Genomic DNA, 26,957 nt, shown 5'->3' with positions numbered 1-26,957 from the left:
TAGCATATTTACAGCAACATCATTAACATAAATCAAAAATAGTAAAGGTCCTAAAACAAAACCTTGGGGTACACCAGCAAATATATCAAGTTTTGACGATAAGAGGTCCTTATACATTACTTTTTGTGATCTGTGACATAAGTAGCTTCTGAACCAATGTAAAGACTACTAGATATACCATAAGTTTGTAATTTGAAAATGAGATCATTATGCCATACTCTATCAAATGCTTTTGATAGGTCACAAAATATCATACAACATGATTTTCCTTCATCAATACTTTGAACATTAATATGATACGTTTCTAATAATTGATAAACTGTAGAATGTCCTGGTAAAAATCCAGCTTGATATCGATAAAATAGATCATTACTATGAAAATAATTATATACATGTTTGAAAATAATTCTCTCCAAAATTTTACTAACACATGATAATAGCGAGACATACTATTGACAGGTCTTCCTTCTTAAAGAGAGGAATGACGTGAGCAATTTTCCAAAAAGATGGGAAAATATTTTCTCTTTGGTATTGATGTACACAAAAATTTACTTTGATAAGTCATATCGATGTACACCGTCTCACCCTAATATCGATGCACATATTAAAAACTCAATACCCCCCCCAAAAAAAACCTCGCTCTCCAATGTTGATGTACCAAAAAAAAAAAAAAAAAAAAAAAAAAAAAAACCTTTTCGTATTGATATATAAAAATAAATAAATTAATAAATAAAAAAAACAAAACAAAACAAAACAAAAAAAAAAACGAAAAAACAAAACAAACAACAACCTCAATTTGACATTGATATGCATAAGAAAAAACCAACTTGCTCTGATATGTAATATTTATATACAAAAACTCTCTATGATCGATATCGATGTTTATAAAATTCACTCGAATATCGATGTTCAGAAACTAACTCATGATACTTAGATGCATATAAAAACTAGATCTGGTATCAGTGTGCATAAAATCGCTCTGACATCTATAGCATATCAAACGTTGTGCACAATATTTGATCTTTTCCGTTTGTTACATTTTTAATTGTATTGCATATTTTCTACATGTATTGTATAATTTTTAATTTGTATTACATATTTTCCGTTTGTATCGTATATTTTCCGTTTGTATCGTATATTTTCCGTTTGTACTGTATAATTTTTCATTTTTATCGTATTTTTAAAATATATTTACGAACACTCTTTACCAACCGCAAAAGTATAAGTGAATCAAGAAATTTGGTACACACCATGTTGCGCTGTTCCTGCGTTTGGCCACAAAATGCAAGTAAAGGAAAACGTAGGTAAAAATAGCTACCTGGAGTAGGTTTAAATACCTAGGTAGCTATAAGTAGCTACATAGGTAGAAATAGTCTTTGGACTGGACCTGATAATTATTGATATAAAATATAGATAATGACAATACACAGTGAAAAGTAATAGATTAGCTATAATATTATAGGTATTTGAAATGGCTTTATTATTTAAAGCTAGTTTAAATTGAATTAGACTGGGTTTCTGAGTGCAATGGTATAGCCATATGTGGGTGAGGATAAAATTATCTACTTGGGTATAGTCAATATGCTGTCTAATTTGAAACGATCTAATTAAAATTAGATCACAAAGTGTAGCGATTGCATGAGCGGATCAAAGATCTAATTTTAATTAGATTGATTTGACTTTTAATTTACTTGAATCTTCACTATGCTCAGCTGATCTCTAAGAAAAGACTGCACTTGTTATGAAACTGGTGTATAGTCCTTTGTGTAGCGATTGCATGAGCGGATCAAAGATCTAATTTTAATTAGATTGAATTTGAAAATAATTATTTCTCAACTAATACTTGTGTTACAAATTAAGTCTTTGGAGTTTGACTTCTAATGATATACTTATGTAATTGGAAGAATTTTTAGCATGACTATTTATTGTTGTAGTCATTTTATTGACTTTTCACAATCCAGTAGGTATTTGTGATTACTGCTCATAGTTATATCACTGAACAAAATATATATCTGATCATGATTAAGGTAATATTATAATTCCTTTCAGCAACATAATTTCAATTATGTGCTCATAGACTGGTCCAGCACAATCTCTAGTATAATTAGCTATATAAATATGCTAATCAAGCTATATAGCTTTTTAAAGCTAATTGAAATTGCTTGATATAACTATTTCAAATCTTCTATCAAATATATTTTTAAAGCATAAAAATTTAATTTCTAAGTGAAAATATTTCATCCTTGTACTTGAAACAACACACTGTAAACAAAAAAAGCTTCTTAAACTATGTACCTTAGGAAGAATTTTGATTCAAAATTGTCAAATGTTTAGGATTATTAAGTTGTTACAGATTCCACATTGTAAAGTCATCATATACTTATCAAAGGTTCGACACACATAAGGCAGTGGACAGTTATCAATACAAAAGAAATTCTCTTTTCATGAAAATTCTTAAAATGACATATGATCTATACATAGAATAGTGTTGTGGTTAGTTCAAAGTACATGTATATTGTTATGTGTCATTGCACTTAAGAAATTTAATCGAAACTAGCTTAATGAAGCTGTTTGAAATAGCTTTATAAAACTATATAGTTAAATATAGAGATTGTACTGGGCCTGATAGATATAGCAATACAGAGGAAATCCGTCATATGCATCAAAAGTTTGAAAAAGGTGAATTGACTTAAATATAAATTTATGAACAAAATTGAAAAAAAGAGAGAAGAAATTAGGAAGAATCTTTTGTGTTCATTTAAAACATGTTGGGTAGATTTTGAAGTTGTTTAACTCGGCTTTATACATGATGTCATATCTCTGAATGCAAGCAAGCTCTCATATGACTACAATGTATAGGGGAAATCAGATATTTGTACAATAAATATGGTAAGCTTTATTGATAAAATTCATGAAAACTCATACATTCAGTTTTAATATGAATTACTTCATGTATTTCCAAATAAGTTAAAAAAAATATACATGTATGTACAGTGAACAGTATTTTTAACAAATACATGAATTATAATTTCAGCATTATTTATTTATTTATTTTTTTTTTTTTTTTTTTTTTTTTTTTTTTTTTTTTTTTTTTTAACATCTTTGCTTCTCAAATTGACAAAAGTCTATTATCAATATTGTGGCATCCCTCCTCTTTTCCAGGTTAATGGGAACAGGATAATTTTCCATGCCTTTCACTTGAGGTCTTCAGTTTCATCATTAATCATCTGAATGTCAGTATGCCAAACTCTCATGATGTCATGCCATTACTGGATATTCCTTAACACTGGTTTATTTAAACCACACTACCTATAACATTGCCAAATATTAGACTGAAAATTTTCAAATACACAAGATTTGAAGCAGCAAAAGAAAAGAATTACATATGTATAACACACAAAAAAGAAGAAATTAATTCTCACCTGGCTGATATGAACTTTTTACTCCTTTTTAGCTCCCTTTCACTGCATACCAGCCAATAACTAGCAGTCATTATATGCAGATCAGCCATTGTTATCAACCTGTGTATATATATGTTGAATAAAATATGAATGAAAATTGTTATTCTTTTTAAGAAATATATATACTCAATAGTATATTTCCTTACACAGTACTGAATCAAAGGGGTAGGAGAGCAAATATATAATATATAACCTGGCTCATGTTCAGCTGGTTCCATTCTTGTATACAAGTAGTTTGAGTGGAAATGTACATATCTGATGTACATGTAAAGTACCTTGATTGCACAGGCAATATGCATCACTTGTGTTCGAATTTACTATTAAAGAGTACTCTTTAATAGTAAATTCGACCCCAAGCGATGCATATTGCCTGTGCTTGATTGGTATTAAAAGTTGGAGAAAAGATCAATGTTCTTTGATATAATTCAAAATTTTGCAGTGAATGAACCATCAGTATGGAGCTTGAATAAATGATCATGCAAATTCTAGTATAGATCCGTAGGGATATATTATCTGGTGTTCTCATTTTTTATTTAATTAGCAGATATATATACCCCCCCCCCCTCACTCCATTGTGAAATTGCTTCATAATTTTTATGAGCCTGAACCATAAGTTCATAATTGAAATTCTCTATTTAATGTTATATGAACACCGTTGTAAAATACATACACTGCTCAGATGTAGATGAGGGTACAAGTATACCTATTCTTGAAGATTGACAAGATTTTGCAGTCTATATTATATTTTTAAGAGTCAGTACAAACCTCTTGGTTTTCCTAAAAGTTAATATAAGCAAACTGGCTAGAACAATGATGTTTCTTTGTTGGTTCAGCTTTCACGGAATGTAATAATCGCACTCAATTTCGGCTGCTCGTGGTTTTCTACACAAATGACGCCATCGTTTCCTCTGCGTGAACGCTTTTCCCGGGTTTGGGAAAAGGTAAACTTTGACATCTTCCCAAGTAAATATATATCCCTTGCTATCCTTTATCTGATTTGCGACAGTTTGTGCCGCAAAATCTATATTTTGTCAAAAACAATTTTGTTACCAGTGTAAACAAAATTAACCGGAAGTACCCCTGTGGAACATTTTGCTCATATCACGTGACCGGCGTGGCTAAATACGAAAAATCCCGGGTGTTCCGGAGTAACTCGAAACACGGCTATTTTGCATGAACTATGCACGTTATATGAATCGGGATCGAGATTTTGTGTAAAGGGAATTAATTCTTCCTTTTTGTAATTGGCGCACATGTGGCGATGTCGGAGGCCGGGGAAAAACTGAGTAAAAGGTAAACAATTGGTTATTGAATAACGCGTACGTTGGAAAACATTACTGAACAATGTTTTGTATTCGTCTTCAGAGCTTGAAATAAAAATCTTTGGGCTCTCATTGAATACTAAGCCACATTGTGTATCATTGTATGCAGTATGCAGGATGATTGAAACAGAAAGTGGATGGCGTTGTTAATACTTTTATTGAAGAATTTTCTAATTGTATCAGATTGTAATGTAACTCTTCGTTATTTATTTCTAATGCAAAGTTGCGATGGATCGTCGTAGTTTTTACCTAAATTTGACACGACCAACGATGTTTCACAAGATTGCATCATTGTTTTTTTACTGCATATATATATATATATATATATATATATATATATATATATATATTTAGAATGGTATTGAAAACTAACATTGTGACATACATCCTTTGAAATGTCGAAGAATGTCGGGTAATGGTATATTTCAATATGAAAATTTTCTATTTAAGTCGATAGTGTTGAGGATTATATCCAGGGATATATTTGAACGATATTTTGAAAACTTTGATCATGCTATCTTATACTGCATGTGCCTTTAGAATATCAGGTTGTAATATACCTTTTTATTTTCTTGAATAGGGCAAGAAAATAAAAGACCCTAGAGATTTATAAGTCATATAGGCATGTTCAGAAATGAATAGTCTTAAAAAGATTTCATTTTGTGTCCTCCGGACCTTGAGGGCCTCAGAGAGGGGGTACACACTCCGCCCCACAGACTGGAGAACTCTGTTACCCAGCGGTTCTGTCATGTCTACAAACTATTTTCATACTTCTATAGGCTTGCATCTCTCAAGGTAATTGATCTGGCCATCATTCCATGATTGTGTAGAATAGTATTACTTTGTTGTTCTAGGTCAGCCTGACATAATGCAGATGTTTAAGGAGGGGGAGGGAGGGGTTGGTTCTGTGGGAAGATTTTTCTCAGATCTAATTTTAATTGAACTATATTTCCCCCCTGAATTTATATATTTCTTTTAACTTCAAGTGGTTATTGATATCATTATATGAATAACACAAAATATGCTGTGTTTAATATTCAATAGAATTGACCTTTGACTAGAGTTTTAAACATTGAATTCAGTAATGACACGCAACATTATTTGGAATTGGTTGTATTTTAAACCTGTAGTTTATTCTGTTCAACATGTTCATGCATGATTAACTTGTACCTTGATGAACATTCCTTATAATGATTTAACTTGTACCTTGAGCTACATTCCTTATAATGAATCTAAAGATAGAGACACAAAATGAATCTTAAAGGCATAGGGTCTATCTTTTATCTCAAAAATGACATCACAATATTTTGCAAGAAGAACTCTAAAAAAACAAATTTGTAGTATTAATTATGAGTTATCTATAGCTGCAGCGCTTTGAAATTGAAGTCATTTTGATGTTTTACAGGGGTCAAAATTAACTTTTTCTAGCACAGGCTAATTTTAGCCTGTGGGTAAAAAATCCACAGGCTAAAATGAAAAACTACAAGCTAAAATAAAAATAATGAAGCAGTGCTCTTTTTTATATATTTTTGTAAATCAATAATTTCCCCCATCATTACTGAGCCTAGTGGGTCAACAGGCATCGTTTGGACAAGACACTAAGTTACGTAAGTCATATGGTGCAATGTTTAGGTCTCTTGATTATTGCACCTCTAATCCACAACTTGTTTACCGCAGGTCTAGATCCAGTCTTCCAATTTCATGCCACATCAAGGTTGTCACTAGTGATTTTTTAAAGCGAATCCCGGACTCATGGTTTTATAAGCAGCACGATCACGAGTCCCATGAACTTTTTAGATAATCGTCTACGCGGTGAGCAATGCACTCGTGTCATCACTATAACCCGACCTCAATATGACAATAAACTTAGATAGGACATTCTCATGATTCTGATAAAAATAACCACAGGAAGACTTGGTAAAATATAGACTCCGATATTTTTTTTTTAGATAAATGGATAACAAAAACCTCATACTTGGAATTCAATTTAATCACCCCTATAGGTGAACAGGACTCGTGCCACATGTCGATATCCGATGTCCGACCTCTAAAGCATTTGTTTGACTCCGAGTTTCATAAAAAATCATAAAAGAAAAACCCGGATAGAAACGGTTGTTGAAATCAGTCGTTAATGTAAGCCTTTGTATGATTCAGAGTGCAAGTTCAAGAAAAGCGAATAGCGCATCACCGTATAAAACGGATACGATACGATCATAGTTTGTAAATCACCACTTGCTAAGATTTTCGAGTGTACACTATTTTTACTCGGTATTTTTCAAATGTATTCGCATTTTGCGAGTATTTCTCGCTAATTTTGAGCCCTGGTTTTAGCCCTTTATAAAATGTTTGTGTGGAGGACAATATATTAAACTGGTACCCCGCTGATTGGTGGCTACACACAAACATAAGGGATGCGAAGTTAACAGGGTACCAGTTTAGGCAAATGAGAAAAGGAAATTATTTTGTAATTACTGTCGTATCCAATGTGTTTGTAAATATTCTGAAGAACTTTTTGTGGTTTTCTAGTTATGATCTTTAATTTCTCCGCCTTTTTGTAACATGCAAATTTTTATCAATATCTTAGACCCTATGCCTTTAAGACCTTTCATATGAGAACAAATGAATGAACCAGCATTTGTTTAAGGTTTATGACTTTACAGTGAGCAAAAGAGGCGGCTGAAGGCTGAGAAGAAAGCCAAGGAGAAGGCAGAAAAGATTGCCAGCCAGCCCCCACCCCCAACCAAAACTGATGCTGGCACTGCCAAGACCAAACCTGAGGAGGAGGAGGAAATAGGGGACCTGGTGAGTGACAATATGTAATATGACTAAAGAATTGACTGAAGGAATGTGTTTTTTATTGACTGTAGGAATGTGTTTTTGTATTGACTGTAGGAATGTGTTTTTGTGTTGACTGTAGGAATGTGTTTTTGTGTTGATTATAGAAATGTGTTTTTGTATTGACTGTAGGAATGTGTTTGTGTGTTGACTGTAGGAATGTGTTTGTGTGTTGACTAGGAATGTGTTTTTGTGTTGATGTAGGAATGTGTTTTTGTGTTGACTGTAGGAATGTGTTTGTGTGTTGACTGTAGGAATGTGTTTGTGTGTTGACTGTAGGAATGTGTTTGTGTGTTGACTGTAGGAATGTGTTTGTGTGTTGACTAGGAATGTGTTTTTGTATTGTCTGTAGGAATGTGTTTGTGTATTGACTATAGGAATGTGTTTGTGTATTGACTGTAGGAATGTGTTTTTGTGTTGACTGTAGGAATGTGTTTGTGTGTTGACTGTAGGAATGTGTTTGTGTGTTGACTGTAGGAATGTGTTTTTGTATTGACTGTAGGAATGTGTTTGTGTGTTGACTAGGAATGTGTTTTTGTATTGTCTGTAGGAATGTGTTTGTGTATTGACTATAGGAATGTGTTTGTGTATTGACTGTAGGAATGTGTTTTTGTATTGTCTGTAGGAATGTGTTTTTCTGTAGGAATGTGTTTTTGTATTGACTGTAGGATTGTGTTTGTGTGTTGACTGTAGGAATGTGTTTGTGTGTTGACTTAGTGGTGGAATATGTCTATTTATTGACTGTAGGAATATGTTTATGTAGGTGACAGGTGGAATATATTTTCATATTGACTTGTTATAGGAATGTTTTTATGTATTGATAATAGGAATGTGTTTTTGTATTGATTCTAGGAGTATGACTTTATATTGAATATATATATATTTATAGAATATATTTTTGAATTGAATTTGTACATCACATAAAAAATTCCCTGGACCGATAACTTGCAAGAAAATTTCGGTCCAAATGACCGTTTGAAAATATTGGCTGTGATCCGATTATTTTAGAACTTGGGTTCGGGATGCACAAGTGAAGGTCACTAACAATATGGCCGTACGGCCGATCAAATTTGTGAAAGGTTCTCTATAACCAGGAAGAAAAAGCTCAGTGGTAGAGCGTTCACTTCGTAACTGGAAGGTCGTGAGTGCTGCTCGTGCCATGGCCACCTAAGATGTAAATATATCCAAGCCAAACGCTCGGCATTTAGCAGTGAGAGTCCCAGGTCTTTCAGATATGACATCTAATGTCGTGGCAGGTTTTAAAATGTTAAAGAACCCTCACTACTACGGCCTTGAGTCAGATTACAAAGCATAGGTCTAAATACGTGGTATTTCACCCACAGTATGTGACGTCTCAATATGAGGGGGAAATTGCTGACAGGACGTAAAACAAACAACTTGGTAAGAATAGAAGAAAAAAATGCTGAACCAGGACCACTTAAAAATTACGAAGGCTTCCGTGGTGTTAATGAGTTAGGAGATGGTTGGAAAACTGACCGTATTTAGCTGGATATGAGTGGGAGATGCATTGCTGTTAAAACAATAAAAGGCATTTTGTTGCAGTTGTTTTCTTCTTTCTTTCTGTGCAATACAAGGTACATGTATCTGGTCTGACAAAACTTTGATCTGACAGAACCTTTAACTCTGTCAAACCAAATGTCGGACAGTGATTTAAAAATGTTGACCACTCTGTGTTTTCTTACTGAATGTAGGAATACTATGCACTGAGATCTAAGGCTGTAGCAGACCTAAAAGCCAAGGGAAATAACCCATACCCACACAAATACCAGGTGGACATATCCCTCACAGAGTTCATAGACAAATACAATGGATGTGCAGCCGGAGACATAATGGAGGGCGAGAGCGTCAGTGTAGCGGGTATGTAAATCCCAGGGTTTGTTTGTATTAGTGGAGCGGGTATATGAAGCAGCAATCAACAGCCATTGTAAATCACAGTGTTTGTATTAAATTTGGTAATATTGGTAAACCTTTTTTTTTCAGGCAGAATCCATGCCAAAAGAGAATCTGGTCCCAAGCTCTTGTTTTATGACTTACGTGGCGAGGGAGTCAAAATACAGATCATGGCAAATGCCAAGTAAGTTCGGTGAGGGGCGCGAGGTCATTATTGATTTTATGTACATTTGATGGTGGATGTGAGGTAGAATGAGGTTATTATTTTCTTTATGAACGGAGGAAGTATGAGGTAATTTTTGTTTTATCAGTGTGTTGTTTTTTTCTTTCTACCCACTGGTACCGGAACCCATTCAATTGGGAAAAATAGCGTCAAAATCGAACAAATTGGGAGTTTTCTACCAATGTATTGGCAAATGATTTCAACTAAAAGAAAAAAATAAGACACCAGGAATGGCTGTAGGCTCGTTCTAGTAGCTCTACACCATGCGCACTGCCATAATCTACTTTCGATTTAATACCGGAATTGAACATTTTAGTTAACTCGTACAATGTTTCAGACTAAGGCCAAATAAAAAGATATGTGTGGTTCCAGTTACCCGACCGTCCCTAGTTTTTACCCCCGACCTTAAACTTTTTTTTTACTATTTCCAAAATCAGTTACTGTATTTTGCCGAATATAATGCACTTTTTTTTTCAAGATTTTCTTTTATGAAAAGGGTTGCATAATATCCTAGGCACCTGATGGTTACTTCTCCAAGGCACCTGACCCCACCTCTGGTATATCCAGGGGTCCGCGTTTGTCCAACTCACTATTTTGTATGCTTATAGGAGTTATGAGATTGATCACTGTTTGTTATCTTCACCTTTCATATACCACACTGCACTAAACATATAGGTTTTTGACCCGTTTTCCTTTAGGTGAAGCTTGACTGTAAGTTTATTCATAGCCAATATATAGATACCCCAAAAATGCTAAGCTGTAAACACTTCCTTCAGGCCATCTAACATTAGACAGAAAGTGACTTAGAACTAAAGAGTGCTTACATAAACAATAGTGCAAATGTCAGGTTGTTTGAATATACTGAGCGATCACCCTCCTTATTTTTGAAAAATTGGATAGATTTTAAAAACTTGAAAGAGCTTGAAAACAGTACTCTGGTTGAAATATCATTTCCTACTTTCATGTTCAAAAACATGATTTTGGTAAATGCACTGATATTTTTTCTGTATTTCATTTTTTATGTGAAATATATATGTAAGAATTGTCAAAACTAGGGTGATCCCTACCAATTTTGATAGGTATATATTACACCATATATAAATGGAACATGCAAAGAAGTGAAAGTAAAAGAAACTTGTGTTTCCATCTAAAATCTATCGTTAAAAAGAATAAATTAAAAAAAAAAAAAAAAAATCCCTACCTACCTACCCTATTTTTTCAAGGGAGTGTAACTGGAACCACACATATCATTTTATTTGGCCTAAGTAAATTATGATGTCAGTGGTCTATTTTTCGGCAAGTGGATTGGGATTATTTAGTCTCAAAAATGGGTAAAATCAATGTTTTTTTGAATTGGGAATGGTACCATTTATCGGTACCAGTTATATAAGGAACAAACAACCACTGTTTATAGATATTTATATGTATGTTGTGTGTGCAGAGGTAATGATTGAGTATTTTGATTTAAATATGATTGGAAAGTGAGGGGATATGAGGTATATGAATTATTGATTATTATATAATTATTATGTACAATTACAAATTTAAAGGTAGATCTTTCATATCATTTGCATCCTTACAGTGTGTGTAGAATTAATTTTCGTTATATTTGTAGACATTATTCATCAGAAGAGGCATTTATAGAGGCGAACGACAAAGTAAAGAGGGGCGACATAGTGGGAGTACGCGGAAAACCAGGTAAGTAAAGAGGGGCGATATAATAATCAGGAAAACCACCATAAAGTAAAGAGGGGCGATATAACAATCAGAGGAAAACCACCATAAAGTAAAGAGGGGCGATATAAACATCAGAGGAAAACCACCATAAAGTAAAGAGGGGCGATATAACAATCAGAGGAAAACCACCATAAAGTAAGAGGGGCGATATAATAATCAGAGGAAAACCACCATAAAGTAAAGAGGGGCGATATAATAATCAGGAAAACCACCATAAAGTAAAGAGGGGCGATATAACAATCAGAGGAAAACCACCATAAAGTAAGAGGGGCGATATAATAATCAGAGGAAAACCACCATAAAGTAAAGAGGGGCGATATAATAATCAGGAAAACCACCATAAAGTAAAGAGGGGCGATATAATAATCAGAGGAAAACCACCATAAAGTAAAGAGGGGCGATATAACAATCAGAGGAAAACCACCATAAAGTAAAGAGGGGCGATATAACAATCAGAGGAAAACCACCATAAAGTAAAGAGGGGCGATATAATAATCAGGAAAACCACCATAAAGTAAAGAGGGGCGATATAATAATCAGAGGAAAACCACTATAAAGTAAAGAGGATCGATATAAACATCAGAGGAAAACCACCATAAAGTAAAGAGGGGCGATATAACAATCAGAGGAAAACCACCATAAAGTAAAGAGGGGCGATATAATAATCAGAGGAAAACCACCATAAAGTAAAGAGGGGCGATATAATGATCAGAGGAAAAGAGGGGCGACATAATCAGAGGAAAAGAGGGGCGATATGATAATCAGGAAAACAACCATAAAGTAAAGAGGGGCAAATAATCCGGAAAACCATGTAAAAAAAAACACCAATAAATAAAGAGGGGCGATATGATAATCAGAGAAACAAAAGAGGGGCGATGTAATAGGGATCAAAGGAAATCCAGGTGAGAAACGCCATAAGATGGCAGACAAAAAGAGGAGGGGTGCTATGAGTTCAGAAGTTACAATGCACTGAACTAATGAGTAGTGTGTATTGTGGAATCAGAAAGGTGAAGGACAACCGCTTAAGTAGGTCAAAACTGTAAATACTGAACAACAACTACTTAAGTAGGTCAAAACTGTAAAGTGAAGGTGATCAATACTGAACAACAACCGCTTAAGTAGGTCAAAACTGTAAATACTGAACAACAACCGCTTAAGTAGGTCAAAACTGTAAATACTGAACAACAACCGCTTAAGTAGGTCAAAACTGTTTTCTCAATATACAGGTGACTCTCGATAACTCAAAGTTCGAGGGACCTTGATAAAACTTCAAGAAATCGAGAGATCGAAATTCGGAAATTGAATGTCCGCCGATATGGTTAAGATTTTACAGTAACCGGAAATGTTTACCAACAAGATCATATCGTTTTGACATGTTTTCCTTCATATTTGTCAGGTAGTTAATTCAATATTAAAATAAAGAACCTTATTTTGCATTAATAAAAAGATTTCAAAGTTTGTATATTTGTTTGCTCTTAAATCATGCTAAATAGGCATACAAAACCAAGTTCCAATAAAGTTTTACTATCGCTAACTAAACAGAGCACAATGTTATGTCGCTTTACACAAAGCAAAAATTCTAACGAATGAGTAAAACGAAGCTTCAGAGTAACTTTACACAAAGAACAATCTCAAGAAATTTAATGGTCTGTGGAATCTCTGAATTAATGTATAAAACTTAACTCTCTTGTTGTCAAGTCAAAACAAATTATAGATCTTATTCATAGCCAGATTATATATAATTCTACTCATCACTAGACCCCTGTGTAAGGTGTAAACTGACCAATTAGCCAATGATATACTCAAGTGTGTCACCTCCACAAAGAAGCACAGGTGATGTTTCACCCATGTAAACACCTAATTACCACAGCCACACTAACCTCCAGGTAAGGTCCAAGGGGGAAAGTATTACACGCTTGGGTAATGGTCGATATACGCTACCACCACTTCGAGAGATCGAGAGTGAAAAACAATGAAATGTGTTTTACGGGACCCAACTTTACTTCTCGAGATTGAACGTTCTCGAGAGATCGATAGTAAATTTGCTTTGTTATATAGAGAAAAAAATCAGGACCATGATTTCACTTCGAGACATCGTAGTTCGAGCCATCGAGAGTCACCTGTATATACAAGAAGCAGATCGAGAAGGCAAATTTTGTGTATTTTTTCAGGCAAAACAAAGAAAGGGGAACTGAGCATCATCCCAACAGAGATCGTTCTTCTTTCACCCTGCCTGCATCAGCTTCCTCACCTCTACTACGGGGTCAAGGACAAGGTCAGTTCTCTCGAACAGTGAAATCTGGACAATCTTAGAACCAGAAGGAATTGTGGATTACGCAAGACAGTAAATTTAATGATAGAGTTGGAAGCTCTGGAATACGGAATATTTTTGATGATAAGAGTTGTACGCTCTGGACCAAAAATGTGTGGACAGTTTACAATAAACTCTCAGATTAGACAGTTTTCACTGTAATTAAAAACTGTTTTTCTAGAATTGACTTCAGAAGCAAAAGAAAATCACGTGCAAAGTCTGCAATAAAGTACACATAACTTGTTGCATATGGATTTTGTCCTAATCTGCGAGCTGATTTTTGTTCGACAGTTGGAAGTTATTTTGAAATTTTTGTTTCATGGTTGGAGTTATTTTTGTGTTTCACATTTGGAGTGATAATTTTGTTTGTTTGTAGGGGACAAGATTTCATCCGAGATATTTAGACCTAATCATTTTATACTTAACTTTCGGAGTGATTATTTTTTTTTTATTGTAGGAGACAAGATTTCGTCAGAGATATTTAGACTTAATCATTTATAACATTTGGAGTGATAATTTTTTTTTATTTGTAGTAGACGAGATTTCGTCGGAGATATTTAGACCTAATCATTTACTTAACTTTCGGAGTGATGATTTTTTTTTTTTTTTGTAGGAGACTAGATTTCGTCAGAGATATTTAGACCTAATCATTAATGAACCCGTGAGACAAAAATTCATTACAAGGGCCAAAATTATCAACTATATCAGAAAATACTTTGACGAGATGGGGTTTTTGGAGGTGAGTTATCTTTCTTTGGGTATATTACACTACAGGTTCATCAAAAATCATGAAAGGATGATGAAAGTTATTCATGTTATATTCAATCAAACCTCGTTATCTTGAAATCGATGGGAATGCGAAAATACTTTGAGATATCAGAGGATTCAAGAGTAAAATACTTAAAGAATAAGTGGTTGGGACTTCCGAATCACTTTGACGTATCCATGGTATTTGAGATATCGGTATTCGAGATACTGAAATTCAACTGTAGTAGCAATTCCAGATCATAATCACAAGAACATGTGTTAAGGATACATTTCTTGGTGATCATAATCTCAAGAATGTACCATCTAGATGTTAGATCGTGATCATAATCTCAAGAATGTACCATCTAGATGTTAGATCCTCATGGAGGGGAGCGGATCTAACATCTAATTTTAATCAGTTTAATGAACGTACAGTGTAAATTTTGATGCTTCAAATGATTGTTGCAAATTAAATCATAATGAGCACTCTTTTATGCTGTAAATATAATGGCCCTCGTGTAAATCTTTCTCCAGATTAAAGCTAGATTTAGAGTGCAGAAATGATTGGGGAAGAAGTGGCTGACATTAAAGCTAGATTTAGAGTGCAGAAATGATTGGGGAAGAAATGGCTGATATGTTTTGGCTGTGAAAGAAATGGCTGATGTTTTTAGGTGTAAAAGAAATGGCGGATGTTTTTAGGTGTAAAAGAAATGGCGGATGTTTTTAGGTGTAAAAGAAATGGCTGATGTTTTTAGCTGTGAAAAAAAAGGTCTTTTTTTTTAGCTATAAAAGAAATTACCGATATTTTTAGCTGTGGAAAAAATTGCCGATATTTTAAGCTGTGAAAGAAATGGCAGATACACTTTATTTTTAGCTGTATGGTGGTCAGGATAATTTTAGCTGTCATTAAGTCTGACACTTGTTTTAGGTGGAGACTCCTCTGATGAACATGATCCCAGGAGGGGCCACAGCTAAACCCTTCATCACCCACCACAATGAACTCAACATGGACCTGTATATGAGAGTGGCCCCAGAACTGTATCTCAAAGTAAGGCGGTCGTATCATTTAGTTTTGTTTGGTACAGTGGTCATACAGCACTGTGATATATGCTTTGATGCCGTTTTCTGTCTAATTTGCAGTTGATACATGAACAAAATGTTGAGAAATATTTCTTAATTCTTTAATATATAATCTGAAAGTCGGTGTTTGGTTCGCATTAAGTGGATGAGACAGAATTTTGTAAAGGATAATGTAAAAATATCCCAATTTTTTTGGGAGGGGGTATAAAGAAAATTATTTTTGTCATTCTATGCCATTCAAAAATTATAAGTGTGATAAAAGTTGCTTTGTTCTTAATTGTAGATGTTGGTAGTTGGTGGTATTGATAGAGTATATGAGATTGGACGGCAATTCCGGAATGAGGGGATAGATTTGACCCACAACCCAGAGTTCACAACGTGTGAATTTTACATGGCCTACGCAGATTACGATGACCTGATGACAATCACGGAATCTCTTATTGCAGGTAATCTGACAGGAAGTGGTAAACAGAACAGTTTTGTAATGAAATGTCCTTGTGTAACTAATGATGTGTATGGATATGGGCCTGAACATTATTGATTAAAATGCTTATGAGACCCTCTGAAGTTACACAGGCATTTCAGCAAATCACATAATTACATAAATATGCCACAACATTTTAGAAGACTTGATTTGTCACTGGCTTGCATTAAATCATGTTCATATTTCAGTCTCGAAAATACTCAGGATTAGTTTTATATTGAGATTGGTCAGGGGACACATTATCTGTCTTTTTGTCTTTCTGCAGCTTTAGCCTTGGTCATGACTTTCAAAGTATTCAAGATAGTGGTTTCATATTTGGTGAATTGAAGGTGAAGGTCAGATTTAAGTGACTGAAACTTGAAACCCTTGTTTTGAAACTACCCAGGTCCAGAGTGTCATGATTTGAACGAAATTGTATCTATACTACCTGATAATTCTGGCATAAATTTGCTACAGTTTGAACTATCCCCTGCTTGGAAGTGGTGACACATTGTTTAACAGACATCTTGTCTACCATAAAATGGCTTCAATATGCTATTCAATTTTACTAGCTTTTGTTTTTCTCTGTGATTGAAGTAGCACTTATTTGATAACAGAACACTTTGACTGCTTGATACCGAGGAAATAACTTTCAGTGAACAACTAGTTGTCATTACGTGTAGTTGATGATGTTATAAGGATATGGGCCTGATCTCTGATTACGTGTAGTTGATGATGTTATAAGGATATGGGCCTGATCTCTGATTACGTGTAGTTGATGATGTTATAAGGATATGGGCCTGATCTCTGATTACGTGTAGTTGATGATGTTATAAGGATATGGGCCTGATCTCTGATTACGTGTAGTTGATGATGTTATAAGGATATGGGCCTGATCTCTGATTACGTGTAGTTGATGATGTTATAAGGATATGGGCCTGATCTCTGATTACGTGTAGCTGATGATGTTATAAGGATATGGGCCTGATCTCTGATTACGTGTAGTTGATGATGTTATAAGGATATGGGCCTGATCTCTGATTACGTGTAGCTGATGATATTATAAGGATATGGGCCTGATCTCTGATTACGTGTAGTTGATGATGTTATAAGGATATGGGCCTGATCTCTATGATTACGACCATTATCTGAAACTACACTAGTTACAATATCGTACATAACAAAATACAATTTCCTATCTGTGAAAAACTGTTGGACCAGAAAAGAAATTGCATGGGATTACTGTAGATGAAGTTTCCCCGTGTTAAGATGAAGCTTGAATCCACCTACCAGTATGTGTGTCATGGAAAACTTTTCAGTTCATTGAAATTCCAATGTTTAGAGTGTCCTTTGGATGCACTTTTGATTTATCATCATGCTTTTTATATGAAGATTTTAACATATACAGAATGAATATGTGGTTTATGTTAGGTATGGTTAAACATATCACTGGAGGCTACAAGGTGACGTACCATCCTGAGGGTGCCGAGGGGCCGGCATGGGAGGTGGACTACACCCCACCCTTCAAACGCATCAGCATGCTGAAGGGCCTGGAGGAGAGGCTAGGGGTCACATTCCCTGACACCGAGAAGTTTGAATCTGAAGGTTGGTAGAAGTGCAATTCAAACATTTAATTAACATGGAATGTGCTTTTCTATACAATAGCATTGTATATGAAAATGTTACCTATTTTATTTAAGGATAATTGTTCAGGATTAAGGACATTTGATACCCAAAAAATGGATGTATGGGTTGATATACATGTTTTAGCTTAGTTTGGTTGTAAAATTCCTTAAAAAAATAAAGGGACTTGTAAATTTTCTATTATGTTAAAAAGTTGAAATACATTACTCCTCTCTTTATAACTACAGAGATTTCCCCACTATTTTGGATTTAATTGAGGATGGGAATAAATTGCATTCCCATACAACAAATGTAATTTTTCTTATAAAAACATGATTTTAGTTTTCATTTGATATATGTGCTAGACCTGAATTGAGCATGATAACTGATGAGCTCTGAATAATTCTTTCAGGCACTCGTAAATTTTTGGATGATTTATGTGTTAAGCATCAGGTTGAATGTCCTGCCCCACGGACAGTGGCTCGACTTCTGGACAAGGTATGTCACGTTAAAAAAAAGTTTTCATGAATACATTTACAGAGTTCAATATACGATGGTGTGTAAAGCAATGTTGTGATCATTATGAATAATTCTCTGTTCATTCGTACAGTTAGTGGGTGAATTCATTGAGGCAGAGTGTATAAATCCTGCGTACATCATTGATCATCCGCAAGTCATGAGTCCTCTGGCCAAATGGTAAGCTTATTGACAGTCTTACTTGTTGAGATGAAGTTGGAAAGATTTCTATCTATAGATATGAAATACAGACATTAAATTCTACTAAGATGTGCGTGTTGTTCATTTTATAGGCACAGATCTATACCAGGACTGACGGAACGATTCGAACTCTTTGTCTGTAAGAAGGAAATCTGTAATGCTTACACGGAGTTGAACGATCCAGTCGTTCAGAGGGAACGGTTTGAACAACAAGCAAAGGTATGGAGCTTTCACATATATTTGCTTTGAGTTGTGTTTTCAGAGTAAAAAAGATGTTTATTTGCCCCTTTGTGATGGGTTTGCGTAGTAGTGATGGATATGCCCCCTGGTGGTGAGTTTATGTAGTAGTGATAGATACGGCCCCTGGTGGTGAGTTTATGTAGTAGTGATAGATACGGCCCCTGGTGGTGGGTATGTGTAATAGTGATGGATACGCCCCCTGGTGGTGGGTTTGTGTAGTAGTGATGGATATGCCCCCTGGTGGTGGGTTTGTGTGTTGATGGATATGCCCCCTGGTGGTGAGTTTGTGCAGTAGTGATGGATATGCCCCCTGGTGGTGGGTTTGTGTAGTAGTGATGGATATGCCCCCTGGTGGTGAGTTTGTGTGTTGATGGATATGCCCCCTGGTGGGGGGTTTGTGTAGTAGTGATGGATATGCCCCCTGGTGGTGGGTTTGTGTAGCAGTGATGGATACGCCCCCTGGTGGTGGGTTTGTGTGTTGATGGATATGCCCCCTGGTGGTGAGTTTGTGCAGTAGTGATGGATATGCCCCCTGGTGGTGGGTTTGTGTAGTAGTGATGGATATGCCCCCTGGTGGTGAGTTTGTGTGTTGATGGATATGCCCCCTGGTGGTGGGTTTGTGTAGTAGTGATGGATATGTGCCCTGGTGGGGGGTTTGTGTAGTAGTGATGGATATGCCCCTGGTGGGGGGTTTGTGTAGCAGTGATGGATACGCCCCCTGGTGGTGAGTTTGTGTAGTAGTGATGGATATTCCCCCTGGTGGGGGGTTTGTGTGTTGATGGATATGCCCCCTGGTGGGGGGTTTGTGTAGTGATGGATATGCCCCCTGGTGGTGAGTTTGTGTAGTAGTGATGGATATGCCCCCTGGTGGGGGTGGGGGGGTGTATTAGTGATGGATATGCCCCCTGGTGATTCTTCAGATAGAACATATAAAGCATTTTTAAGATTTCTGCTGTAATTAAGCACTAATTTTCAGCTGTGTCCATCATGTCAGTGAATGAACAGTACTTCAGACACGGTACAGGAATTTTTGTGACATTTCAGGACAAAGCAGCTGGAGATGATGAAGCTATGTTTGTAGACGATAACTTCTGTACGTCCCTGGAGTACGGCCTCCCTCCCACAGCAGGATGGGGCATGGGAATCGACAGACTGACCATGTTCCTCACAGACTCCAACAATATCAAGGTATCACTTACGTGTAAAATTAGTGTCTACTTTTGGTTTTATAAGAAAAGGAATTTTCAACACTTCTTTGATAAATTTTGATGATTTGAGAATTTTTATGTGGCTCATTTGTGAATGGCCTTGCTTCCAAACCTTGGCAAGGTTCATGTTAAAAGTCCTTAAAGAGGACTTGACTTTTCAAATTGATGTAAATTGGTATGGGTCAGTGTATGCACAAGGTGTTTATGAATTTTTATATCTGTCTGTAACTGCATGTTTTCATTATGATGTCTCCGATACAATTTGAGTTTAGCGACGATCTTCACGCTCCGTAACTTGTGCTTTATCCTGTTGTCGTTGTTAGGCGAGACTCATAAATTCACGTGTTCAACCCATGGTGGTTTTCTGTGAAATTTTTGTAACCCACAAGTAGGGCTTCAGTGATACACTGATCTCATGATATATGTATCACGCTAATGATATAGATATTTATTATATACCCATCAATGTATCGTTCGTTGATATTGTGGATGTCACAGCGTGTGATCCGGTTTTCCGGATCACCACACTGTGGTTTTCTGATTCCGTATCAGTATCCTCTGAAACTGATGCCGTCACAATGCATAAACGCAACGTTATTTGTGGAAAATGTTGACCCCGTCACAAAACAAAACTGTGTACACAAAACATATTTTCATGGTATGTCTGTGTTTTTGATAATTTGGATTACATTTATTATCTTATAAATGTGGATTTAAAATGCAGAAGGGGGTATATAATAAATTTATCATTACTACAGTAACTTGATCCGAAGAGTTGGATCACGTCTCGTTGACAGGCGCGGATCATCAGATCAAACTCGACGCTTTGCGTCTCGTGTGATCTGATGATCCGCGCCTGTCAACTCGACGTGATCCAATTCTTCGGATCAAGTTACTGTAGTAATAATATATATGTATCACGCTAATGGTATCGATATGTATCACGCTAATGATATCGATATGTACATCACGATGCATGTCATTTGTTAAAAAGAAAATAAATAAAAACGAAAATGTCAAGTTTAGTGGTAGTTGTGACATGTCAGTAAAATAAAGTCTGCGTTTTTTAAATGTTGGACACTGGTTTTGTTTTACCATCTGTATCATCACTAACACAAAATTCCAAAATGCTTCCATAATTTTTCTATTTGTGTTTTGCTGGTGGTGAATTAATTTCTATTTTCTTATAAAAAAAAAATTCCTGGGAGCCATTATGTAAACAGGCTAAATTGAACAACTACATCAGTTTTAGATATCTTGAACTAAACTGTGTACCGCGTAAGTAGAGGTTTTAACGAGGCTTTAATTTTAGTAACATTAGCAAAGTTGTTGAGGTCGCTTAAGGTGTCATCATGGGAAATCAGAGTTATCTTTCTTTGCTTAGTAATTTACTATCACTATATACAGTGAAACTTCTCTAAACCGGCCGGCTCTCGGACCGGAAAAAACTTAGCAATTATAGCCATTTTATCTCAATATTCACAAAGTAGGTACTGTTCACCTTGATCTGGTGATCTATGATCAATTATCGGTGGAGATTAAATTAGTCCGCTTTTACCTAAAGATAATTATGAATTACAAGAAATATTCTCGCTGAAATCATCTAATTTTAAACTGAAAATCTATAACAGGATACATTAAGAAAACACAGAGGCCTATTATTGGAATTCCTCTTACCTATAAAAACTCTGTTTACATTCATCGCTTATGTCATTAACAATTTTGTTTTGACATTTTTAAAAAGTACAGTAGTAAATATGAAATTGTAATTTGAATATTTCTTTGGAATTTTAAGTCTATGGAAACCAAGAAAATTAATCTATCTTTTAATAATTATTATTAACAGTCATGGGTTTGTTCTTTATTAACTACCGCTTATATCCATATGAAAGTATGGTGAAACAATATGGCGTTTGATACAATATTCATTCAATAATTTCCCAACTGTGTTTTACATTTTGTACAGAATTTGGAAGGGTCTCTTGGATTAGCTAAGTGTCAATTAACACCCTTGACCACACAGGTAAACAATAGAAATTAAAGAGGCCATTAGTGTTTTTCACACCTCCAATGGATAATTTCATACCTGGCTGGTGGGTCAGTCAATTTGCACACCTGGATGATCTTAATTAACCTTTGCCCAAGATTTTCTTGTCTTCAAAAAGTGGCTGGTATGTTTAGGGTAAATTACACATGTTTGTTAACAAATGTACTTTAAAAAGTGGCGGATGTCCGGTTTTCAGGGGTGGCCGGTTTTGTAAGACTTTCTTTGTAAGGAAATGTTAAGATTTCTGTCGGGACTTTGAAAATCGGCCGATATTCAGGGAGAACCGGTATTCTGAGGGGCCGGTTTGGAGAAGTTTCACTGTATATGTAATTTGGAGATATAATATTTTACATATTGGTATTAATAAGGGATTTCAAGTTTACTTGGATAACTTAGTTGAATAATAGGGGCTTTATTCAAGTGTTTACATGTTACTAGAGATTCCTCTTGTTAGCTTCCATTTATTTTCCATTTATCATGCTTATCACAAATTGAAAATATTAACCCAATATTATCCAGTATAAATACTGCCGATTTCAAATTTGTTTTTGTTGCTACATACTTAATTCAGATACGCTTGACTAAATGCACTGTATGTTATTGATTTATTGGCCATTGTGCACAGGTAGGTCACGTCAATTCATTCATCCGTGACGGGTAATCAATTTCACTGTACTTTTATTTATCTTGCATATTTTGATAAATTCTGAACTTTTGTGCAAATAACTAATCAATAGGCCCTACACATCAATATATTACATGTATAAGTGTGCACACATTTTTTTCCCCTTCAAAATCATAAATTATTCTCTGGTATTTGGATTCAATTTTTCAGAGAGATCAGATTTTCAATCCACTTGTCAGAAATATTTTCAACCTCTGTAGACATTGCTGAAAGAAATCCAGTGGCTCTTGATCGATGCAAACATTTTAGCAACGGTTCAGGATCACTTTAATTTCTAGACTTTTCTACAATAATTCACAAATAATAGGGTAGATTTGCAAAAGAGATGCATCGAGTTTACTGCACATGTAGGTAGTAGCTTCTAAGAAATCTTTTAAGATGTTAGACATGTTAAAAATCGTGTCCCATAAATGGTTCTTCTAAAAGCAGACTTGAATCACCTTTTTAGCTTGCCTGAGCAGAGAGCTCAAGTAAGTTTTTCTGATCAAAATTTGTCCATTGTCTTTTGATAGCATTGTAAACTTTCTACAATTTTATCTTCTCCATCCCGTAGGGATCCGAGTTAGAATAGGTCCTCAGTACCCCTTGCTTGTTGTAGAAGGCGACTAAATGGGTTGGTCCTCTTGGATGAGACCACAAAAACCGAGGTCTCGTGTTACAGGTGTGGTATAATTAAGATCCCTCCCTGCTGGCCATAAGCGCCGAGCATAGATCTAAATTTTGCAGCCCTTCACCGACATGAGTGATTGAATATTGTTTAAAGACCCTCTGGAGAATATTTGACACATATGGAGACGTCACCACTGCCGGTGAAGGGCTGCAAAATTTAGGCCTATGCTCGGCGCTTAGAGCCATTGAGCAGGGAGGGATCTTTATCATGCCACACCTGCTGTGACACGGGACCTCGGTTTTTGTAGTCTCATCCGAAGGACTGCCCCATTTAGTCGCCTTTTATGACAAGAAAGCAGTACTGAGGACCTATTTTAACTGGGATTCCACATGAGTGAAATATTCTCAAGAGGAATGTTAAACAACATTCATTAAATCAATCATCTTCTCCAGAATCTTAGGCCAATTTCAACCAAACTTGACACACAGTTCCTTTGGGTAAAGGGGATTAAAGTTTCTTAAGTAAAGGACCATCTGTCCTTCCAAAAAAAAGGCAAAAAATAGGGTGGGCTCATGCCCTTTTAAACAGAAATTTTGCCAAAATTAAATAAACATGGACTACTGAAACAGTTTGTCAGTGCAACTCCTCTGAAACTGTTGAACAGAATTTCATGCAACTCTGTAGTTAATATGGACATACAGTGTAGATAGCATATTTGCAGGAAATTCTTATTCCATTTTTTCTTAGCATTGTGCCCCTTTTGAACTTAGAAGCTCAACCATATACTATTTGGTACTCTTCAGTAACCGCTGAACAGAATGCTATGTAACTTCAGTAACCGCTGAACAGAATGCCATGTAACTTCAGTAACTGCTGAATAGAATGTCGTGTAACTTCAGTAACCTGAATAGAATGATGTGTAACTTTAGTAACCACTGAACAGAATGCCGTGTAACTTCAGTAACCACTGAACAGAATGCTGTGTAACTTCAGTAACCGCTGAACAGAATGCTGTGTAACTTCAGTAACCGCTGAACAGAATGCCGTGTAACTTCAGTAACTGCTGAACAGAATGCCGTGTAACTTCAGTAACCGCTGAACAGAATGCTGTGTAACTTTGTATTTGATAAGGACATGCTGTGTAACTTCAGTAACCGCTGAACAGAATGCTGTGTAACTTTGTATTTGATAAGGACATGCTGTGTAACTTCAGTAACCGCTGAACAGAATGCTGTGTAACTTTGTATTTGATATGGACATGCTGTGTATATGTGCATATTCACACCGTGTGACTTGAGTGGTAACATCTACTTACATGGGTGAAAATAGTACAGTGTAGCACAGAGGCATAAGAATTTGTTGTATTTTAAGCATAGCATCGCCATTCATATTGCCATTCATTATGGGTAGCATTGGCATTCATTATGGGTAGCATTGTCATTCATTATGATAATTTTGATGTACAATGACGAGAGAAAACCAGGGTGAATCTAGTATTTTCCAGGCGGCTTTGTGGATACATGAAGATTTTGTCAAGTTTTAGCTCACCTGAGCTGAAAGCTCAAGTGAGCTTTTCTGATCACCTACAGTGTAGGTTGGGGCCACAATAGGGATCAACGTTTTACATGCAAAGATATAGGGAAAATCAATAAATATGGCCCAAGGTTACTCAGGTGAGCAATGAGGCCCATGGGCCTCTGAAACCTTGATGCTGAGATACTAACAATGTGGCTCAATGACCTTGACCTTTTGACTTCAAAAGCCTTAGGACTTGTCCTCAACTTTTGGAGATTCTTCATGTAACGTATATTATCTGGTATTAATTCCTTACAGTATGTTAATATGTGGTGACCTTGATCGTGGACTTCAGAAAACAATAAGGGTCATTTCTTTAGCCATCCATATAGTTTCATCTAGAAAATCTGTATGTACATACAATGATGAGATGATGGGGTTATATGGCAGTTTTTTAGTTTGAGCACCCCAATGAGAACCACACAGCATGTGACTTACAAAGTACAGACAGGATATTTGTCCCAGTCTGTTATCTTTGATTATTTGCAGTGTTGAACTTCCTGTAGTTGATATAGAGATCATGACAAGGAACTAGATTCAAAAACAGTCATCATATCACTGTAAATAGTGCAAATAGTGTCAGTCACTGTGGTATAATGAGAGTTTATAATCGGAAAAGCATTGTATTCTGAGAGCCAGCAATTCCTTTTTTTCTGTTTTCATCTCTAAAATGATAAGATTTTTAAACTTAAGAAACAGTAAGGTGTTTTGGTTTGTTTTGAACTGTTGAGCTACATGTATAATGTGGTTTTTAATAGGAATGTTTTAAGAGAGATGAATATTAAATACACTGTAATTCGCGTGTACCTGATGAAGTGTCTGTACTTTGTAATGCGCTGTGTTTTAATTCGCGTGTATCTGATGAAATGTAATGCGCTGTATTTTAATTCGCATGTACCTGATGAAATGTAATGGGCTGTGTTTTAATTGGCATGTACCTGATGAAATGTCTGTACTTTGTAATGCACTGTATTTTAATTCGCGTGTATTCTGATGAAATGTAATGCGCTGTGTTTTAATTCGCGTGTACCTGATGAAATGTCTGTACTTTGTAATGCACTGTATTTTAATTCGCGTGTATCTGATGAAATGTAATGCGCTGTGTTTTAATTCGCGTGTACTTGATGAAATGTAATGCGCTGTTTTAATTCGCGTGTACCTGATGAAGTGTCTACTTTGTAATGCACTGTGTTTTCATTCACGTGTATCTGATGAAATGTAATGCGCTGTGTTTTAATTTGTGTGTACCTGATGAAATGTAATGCACTGTGTTTTAATTCGCGTGTACCTGATGAAGTGTCTGTGCTTTGTAGGAGGTTTTGCTGTTTCCTGCCATGAAGCCAGACATCACCAAAAAATCCGGAGAGGACCAGGACAAACCCGCCCCCGGCCCCGCCAGCTGAAGAGCCTGTCCACAAAAACTTTTTAAAGCTATTTATTTGTGTCGTGCATTGAAGATGAATGGAGTCCCTTCTGTTACATGAAATAAAACTGTTAGGATTTTAAGGGCAATCATTTGTCAGACATTGTTTACTATTCAGGATAGTGGCAGAGAAATTGAATGGTTGTTAGATAGATAACAGAAAGCAGAAAATTATGTAATTTCAGACAGTTTGAGTAGTAGGTACATGCAAATAGCTCGTGCAGTGCGGAAAAGGTGCAGAAAATTTAGAAAAGATAAGAATACAGCTTATCTGAGTGCATGACCTCTAATGAAGGACTCAAGGACAGACTTGTTCACATTCTTAAGGCTAGTTCATGTTAGTTCGAATGTTGACATGAAGTTATGCATGTGACAAAGTCATAAGAAAAGATGATGTAACCAATAGGCGAAGTATCTCACAAATTTAATTTGTGAATGAATGATATCAAATACCCCCCCTCCCACACACACACACAACTTAGGTTATGCTTAGTGCTGCATGCATGGATAATTTCACCTGTTTTATTTTCAACCTCATCTTCAATGGACCAATTTGAAATTTTTCTCATTGCTCTTTTGCACATCAGTAAACAGACTTTGCAAAACTGGACATGGTTTTTTTCCATTTCATATGGGTTAAAATATCATGAGGTGACCCATCTTCACAAGTCAAGGGTTATTGATTTGTGATCTCGTACCCTTAGTGCGATAGTTATGGATTTGTGATCTCGTACCGTTA

General features: G+C 35.7%; 1 protein-coding gene and 2 long non-coding RNA genes across 4 annotated transcripts; 2 read left to right on the top strand and 1 right to left on the bottom strand.

The window, feature by feature from the left end:
* The first annotated feature begins 1,368 nt into the window (after positions 1 to 1,368).
* Positions 1,369 to 3,558, top strand: LOC130051197 (uncharacterized). The gene is made up of 2 exons (XR_008799569.1): positions 1,369 to 1,546; positions 3,163 to 3,558. It is a non-coding gene; the product is annotated as an uncharacterized LOC130051197 (long non-coding RNA).
* LOC130051196 (uncharacterized) lies at positions 3,300 to 4,621 on the bottom strand. The gene is made up of 2 exons (XR_008799568.1): positions 4,227 to 4,621; positions 3,300 to 3,521 (listed from the first exon to the last, which is right to left on the bottom strand). It is a non-coding gene; the product is annotated as an uncharacterized LOC130051196 (long non-coding RNA).
* A 40-nt stretch (positions 4,622 to 4,661) lies between these two features.
* LOC125664160 (lysine--tRNA ligase-like) lies at positions 4,662 to 26,307 on the top strand. Of its 2 annotated transcripts, XM_048896737.2 has the most exons (16): positions 4,671 to 4,754; positions 5,364 to 5,578; positions 7,444 to 7,585; positions 9,331 to 9,496; positions 9,620 to 9,713; positions 11,368 to 11,450; positions 13,661 to 13,764; positions 14,414 to 14,539; positions 15,476 to 15,595; positions 15,911 to 16,073; positions 17,522 to 17,695; positions 18,126 to 18,211; positions 18,324 to 18,409; positions 18,523 to 18,649; positions 19,715 to 19,858; positions 26,109 to 26,307. In XM_048896737.2, exons 2-16 carry the CDS (start codon positions 5,418 to 5,420, stop codon positions 26,196 to 26,198), a joined length of 1,866 nt encoding a protein of 621 aa, XP_048752694.2. In that variant the 5' UTR covers positions 4,671 to 4,754; positions 5,364 to 5,417; the 3' UTR covers positions 26,199 to 26,307. The 2 variants fall into 2 exon arrangements, with proteins under 2 accessions (XP_048752696.2, XP_048752694.2); XM_048896739.2 differs by lacking the exon at positions 5,364 to 5,578 and having other exon boundaries at positions 4,662 to 4,754.
* The last annotated feature ends 650 nt before the right edge of the window (positions 26,308 to 26,957 follow it).

This window comes from Ostrea edulis, chromosome 1, assembly GCF_947568905.1.
Source record: "Ostrea edulis chromosome 1, xbOstEdul1.1, whole genome shotgun sequence".
Taxonomy (NCBI): Eukaryota; Metazoa; Mollusca; class Bivalvia; order Ostreida; family Ostreidae; genus Ostrea; species Ostrea edulis.
The sequence above is the reverse complement of the archived record's forward strand: the minus strand, read 5'-3'. Positions and strand labels throughout refer to the sequence as shown.

Bases quoted from the DNA above. Each gene is read 5' to 3' on its own strand.
- LOC125664160 (XM_048896737.2), top strand. From the start codon at position 5,418: ATGAATAGTCTTAAAAAGATTTCATTTTGTGTCCTCCGGACCTTGAGG. The intron at 9,497-9,619 runs GTATGTAAATCC...TTTTTTTTTCAG, and splicing joins CGAGAGCGTCAGTGTAGCGG to GCAGAATCCATGCCAAAAGA. The intron at 18,410-18,522 runs GTAAGCTTATTG...TTCATTTTATAG, and splicing joins ATGAGTCCTCTGGCCAAATG to GCACAGATCTATACCAGGAC.